At 40.7% G+C, this 5304-nt stretch overlaps 1 protein-coding gene across 1 annotated transcript; it reads right to left on the bottom strand.

The window, feature by feature from the left end:
- Window positions 1–368: 368 nt before the first annotated feature.
- HSBP1L1 (heat shock factor binding protein 1 like 1) lies at window positions 369–3251 on the bottom strand. The gene is made up of 4 exons (XM_085309998.1): window positions 3162–3251; window positions 2866–2932; window positions 1777–1871; window positions 369–768 (listed from the first exon to the last, which is right to left on the bottom strand). Exons 1-4 carry the CDS (start codon window positions 3204–3206, stop codon window positions 763–765), a joined length of 213 nt encoding a protein of 70 aa, XP_085166124.1. The 5' UTR covers window positions 3207–3251; the 3' UTR covers window positions 369–762.
- Window positions 3252–5304: the final 2053 nt, after the last annotated feature.

Below are 5304 nucleotides of genomic sequence, written 5' to 3'. Positions count from 1 at the left end.
TAAGCAAAACACTTGGTAACTAGAATTCCTATTTCAAAGCTACCCAATACCTGTTTACTCTTTAAAATAGGCTCTTTTCATGAAAATGGCTGATGTTAAATGAAATCAGCCAGATGCACAGACCTGGATGATGTTACATGCACAGGTGTGCACAGCTTTAGGTGAGCTTGTGGAAGAAGGATCAACAGCCATATTCTGTGGAGGTACTACCATTTCTTTCAGCACAGAGCAGCTTATATTCACTGGACATAAATAAAAATTTTTGCAAGTGAACCTTTGTAATAACATCAAATAGATTATATTTTCAACATTTATGTCTATTTTATAATGCACAAAACCTAAAGGAGCATCAAGGAGGCACACACAAGTTTTGTTATAGAAGGATCCTGTTATTTAAGAACATTTAAGTTAAAAAGGCAACAAAAAATACAAAAATTTAAAGATTACAGTATTAGAATAAAGGAAATACCCTGTAAAACTTCTTAAATGTAAGAAAGTATAATTCACTACATAGGATACAATTTTCTGTCAAAATGTTACTGTCTCCTCTGAAAGTAGTGGTTCTTTCCCAATTATATGAAATAGTGCCCTACTGAGAAAAATAAACCCAGTGTTTAACTCTTTTACTGGAGAAATAGCTATTAAAAAAAAGATTGACACAAGTACAGTATTTGTTGTCACTGATACTTTTTGAGACTAGCGACACTGACTGTAGATGATGATACACTCCCAGATTTAGTGCAGTGCTGTTTTCCCTTCGTTTCAGTGCTGCAATGAAAATAAGTAGGTTAGTGTTTTGTTTAATTATTCATGAAYGTGATTCAACATAAAAATAGAACATCTCTGTACAATTTAATATATGAGATGGTCCTTCTATATTTGTGAAAATAATTTCCACAGTTTTATCACCAAGAGAAAGGCATCAGAACGAACAGATGTCTAAAATACTTCAACAACTTTACAGACACTCCTTTCTGTAYTTGGGTAAGCAGCCTCTAAATGACAAAAACAACTGACTTGTCTCCATCTGAATTAGGAAAGCTTACAACAGTAAGATATCACTAGCACCAAGAGAATGCTGAAGTTTCATAAATACTAAGAGCACTGACTGAGGCATCCATCTATGGGTCTAGACAGAAAACTACCAGTTTTCCAGTATCAACAGACAGCAATGGTGCATAAGACAGTACACAGTCTTGAACTGTAATGTGATTTTACATCAGAGTGTTTGATAACACTACCTAAGCTCACCTTGTTACTTCCACCTCACAGCTTACTGCTTCAAGAACAAATCATTTCTTAGTTGTTCTGGACACAGATGTTTAAAAGACATGCTGAAAGCCACGTTAGAAGGCTGAAGCAGGGTTTGGAGAGAGAGATGCATAAAAAATTTAAATGAGATAGATTCCTCAGTCCTACCTAAGGGGCAGAAATAGTGGGCAGGAGTGGTTTAAGCTACCTTTTTCTCTTAAATGTACAGCCTCAGTTTGCATCTTTGGGATTAGTTTGCACTACCTCTTCTATTTGTCAAACAGCTGTAACAGATGCAGCAAGATATATTTTGTGTTCTTTTGAAAAAAATAGTATTCTTAGGCTGCTGGCATAAACAAATCCAAAGTAATTAAAAAACCCATAAAATCTCAGTATATTTTAAAATCCAGATAAATGCAGGTAAGATAAACATATAACGTTTTTCATGCTATGAGCACATAGCCTATAGTTCAAAACCAAGTGGAAACGCATAAAATGCAGAGAAACTCAGTTAAGTTTCTTTACTCTCAACTCTTCGTTGRTGTTTTCTATCCCAGCCTCTGCCATAAGGTCAGCAACATGCTTCTCGAGGTCATCAATGCGCTCACCCATTTCTTCCAGTAAAAAGTTAAAGAGAACTTGTTATAAAAAAAATGCCAATTTTACTTTTTTTTCTTCCATGATAAAAATAAGGTCTTCTGATGCTTTAGCCTCTTATTCATGTTTAACACTTTAATGCAAGACAAACCATCCAGGAACGGCACAAGATAGTATTGGAACAAGACAATCATACCTTCTCTTGCAACAGGAAAAGCATTCAGATTCTAAATGTTTTCAAATACTTTCCTGTCTGCCCACCAGCGTGGTGGTTTTCTCTTTGAGGAACTATTTTAGGCAGCCTCTTAAGGGCAACATACACAAAGAACATGAGTGATACTACAATTCTGTTTTGTAATGTTGTTCTCCTTTTACACTAAAGAGCTTTCCTGGAAGGTAGGAGTTTCAGAAAAATATAAACTATAATAAGTTTTCTATTTCAGAARGCAGAGTCAGTTCCTGTATCTACATCTGATGAGCTCTTAGAGCTATTTCAAGTCTTAGTTTCTCTTTTTGCAGGGCCCCCTTCCCACACTCAGGAGGCTAACAGAACTGTTTTTTTAAACCACCAACATGCTGTGATAATGCTCATTTAAGTGCCATATTTGAAGACATCTTATTTAASGTACCTTCAAAATATTTGCACGTAATTTATTACTTATTCTACTATAATTTACAAGCAAGAATTGCTGCACAGAGACTAGCACACTAGGACTGATAATACTTTTAGTAAAACCTTTTTAAGTTTTCTTTTTARGGAAAAATAAACATACTTGAGGGAGAGTTAAGTTGTCTTAATCTCCTAGATGTTTAAGGRCACTAACTATTTTTCTAAGCATCAGTTCAAGATACAAATTTATCCCAAATTTAAAAATCAAAAACTTTTTACATCCATTTGGTGACCTTTTAAACCAGTGAAACCAAACCTAATCCAGTGAAATAACTAAAGCTTATTCCTTTCTAAGAGTTGCGAAACTTCTGCCACTAAGATAGCAACACAGATTCAAAAGAGGATATTTCTCAGCGTTATCTTTTCAGTCAGAGCTTGAAAATTCTCCTGCAGCTCATACAGCAGATTYTCCGCCTGGAAAGGAGAAGAAAAAGAAAGAGAAACTAACTACAACACGCGCAGCCGGCGCTAGGAAAGCGGTACGTGGGCTAACCCCGGCGACCTGTGAGGGGGCTGCCCGGCGCGGGAGGCCACAGCTGCACCGGGCGGCCGCACGCCGCCTTCCCGCCYGCTGCACCGCAAACCGCCGCCTCCCTGGGCGCCTCAGCCCGCTCCCCCTCGGRGGAGGCTGCTCCGCACTCACCAGCTGCGACACATCCCCAGCGCCCGGCGGGTCGGCAGCCGCCATGTCGCCGGCCCGGCCCGCCCCTCCGCTGAGGCGGGGCGGGCAGGTGAGCGGCGGCCCCGCCCCGCCCCGCCCGCGCTCCCTAACGGCCGCGGCCGGCTCCGACCGGTTCGGGCCGGTGTGGGCGCCCTGCGCGGGGCGGTGGCGGCACTAGCCCCGCAGCCGTGGGTAGGCGGTGTGAGCCCCGCGGCAAGGAGGGGGGGCCGCTCTGGCGTCCCGGCTGCAGGAGTGGAGAGAGGAAATAACAAAACAACCCACAGCCAAAAACGCGTCCCAAAACTCGTGGGGGCGGGGGGCGGCCTGGCGTTTCTGCGGAGCGACTGCGGGCGGTCGCTGCGCTAACGGAAGCGCCTCAAGTAGGATAAGCACGTGCCATGGGCATAAGTGCTTTGGGAGAGCGCTTCCCACTTGGTGCATGTTGGAAGGTTGGATCAGCCTAGTAATCTGGGGTACGTAAGCAGAATCTGAAGGAAATCGGCATTTGTGGTGTTTTCCCAGTACGGGAGAGCCCCGACAAGGGAAGAACATGCTGGAGGAAAGAAAGGCACAGGTGTTACAAACACCTTGCTCTGAAATGCCTTGGTGGGCTGCTCCTTTGAAAGGAGGCAGAGATAGTGTTAACTAAGCTATACGGAAGAGCTTAAATCCTGGAGGAATTTATCTGAAAATGCTCCTTGCRGGCAAGGAGCACACTTTCTGCCGTGTCGCTGGAGTTACTTGCTCTAACGTAAAATGCAGATTATTGTCTTTCCCAGGTGACTTTTCTAGTAATCTTCTCATTTGTCTAAACTTTTGATCTGCATTTAATAGCCTTTGGAAACTAGTCAAGTAAATGCTTAGAAGTTGATAGTAGCTAGATTTGTATTTTAAATTATGTATAAAGCATTAGAGAAACAACTTGTAAATCTTGAGTTGTTTCTTTGCTATAAATCTTGAGAGATACAGCAAAACAAGAAAGGTGCTTTAATAGGTGGTTGTATGCTTGTTATATGGCTGYATTTCAAAGAACTATTTAATATCATCTAAATGTGGTATACTTCTTTATTTTCCAAAGAATTCGTAATTCTACAGAGCAATAATTAAATGAGGATATTGGAATTTGATCYTCAGGGRGTCCTAGAACTTCATATAACAGAARTAGAGGATTTAAATGAGGAAAAGGCTTGTCTGTCAACAAGCCCCAAGATTTGAATTTTTTAGGTTTGCTTGCTTTTGCTCATGGAAATAGTTTCACACTACACAAAAATAGCTGCACTTGTTCAAGTTCCTTGCACTGAAATGTCTAAACAGACATGAGCAAAGGCATCAGCAAGAATTGTGCGATGCCTCTTAAAGTCATTATAACATTTAGGTCATTTCTGCGTTTTTCAGCTTTGCAGCATAAAAAGCTTCTGTGCATCTATTATAAAGATTTTTTTTTCCATTGCATATGCAAATTGTCCTAGGTTCTGTAACTGTTGGCTTACGTAAACGATGAGGTTTTCAACTTGCTGTGTCTATAAATTTAGGACACTATCACTGTTGGGCAATAGGTTCTCCTTTCTTACTCTGTTACTTAATAGATTAACAAAATGCGTTACAGTACCTCCATCCCTAACAGGTTTCTCTGCTGAGTTAGTGGTGACCTCAAATGCTGGCAAGGTTATCTCTTGTACTTCTACCACTCAGTATCTTTTTAAATAAACACAATTGGTTTCCCTCTTGACCTTCCCTCCCTCATTTAGGAAGGAGTGTTACAGTAATCTCTATGGTGAGATTCTAGTAGCAAAGCAAACCTCTGCATTTCTATCTGCTTCCCATAATCATTGCTTATCATCTGTCTTCGTTATCTTCCCACCCTTGCAGATTCTCTTCCTTGGCTTTTTCTTTGGAGAAGGAAAAAAATCAAGTAATAAGTTTTTCAGACCTTGAGTGATGCAGCAGTGTTACTACTCAGGAAAGCTTCCAGGTAAAAATTTGAACAATGACACGTGTAGATAAACCTTGCAGTTGTACATTAGCCACTAGCTGCATCCACATAGCTTTTTTATTCTGTTGCATAGATAATAAACAGTTGTACCTTCCTTCCTGTTTCTCCATTGCTATTAAATCTGCTTAGCCT

This window comes from Rhea americana, unplaced genomic scaffold (assembly GCF_003343005.1).
Source record: "Rhea americana isolate MKP2758 unplaced genomic scaffold, rheAme1 scaffold_31, whole genome shotgun sequence".
Taxonomy (NCBI): Eukaryota; Metazoa; Chordata; class Aves; order Rheiformes; family Rheidae; genus Rhea; species Rhea americana.
This window is presented reverse-complemented; position numbering and strand designations above follow the sequence as displayed.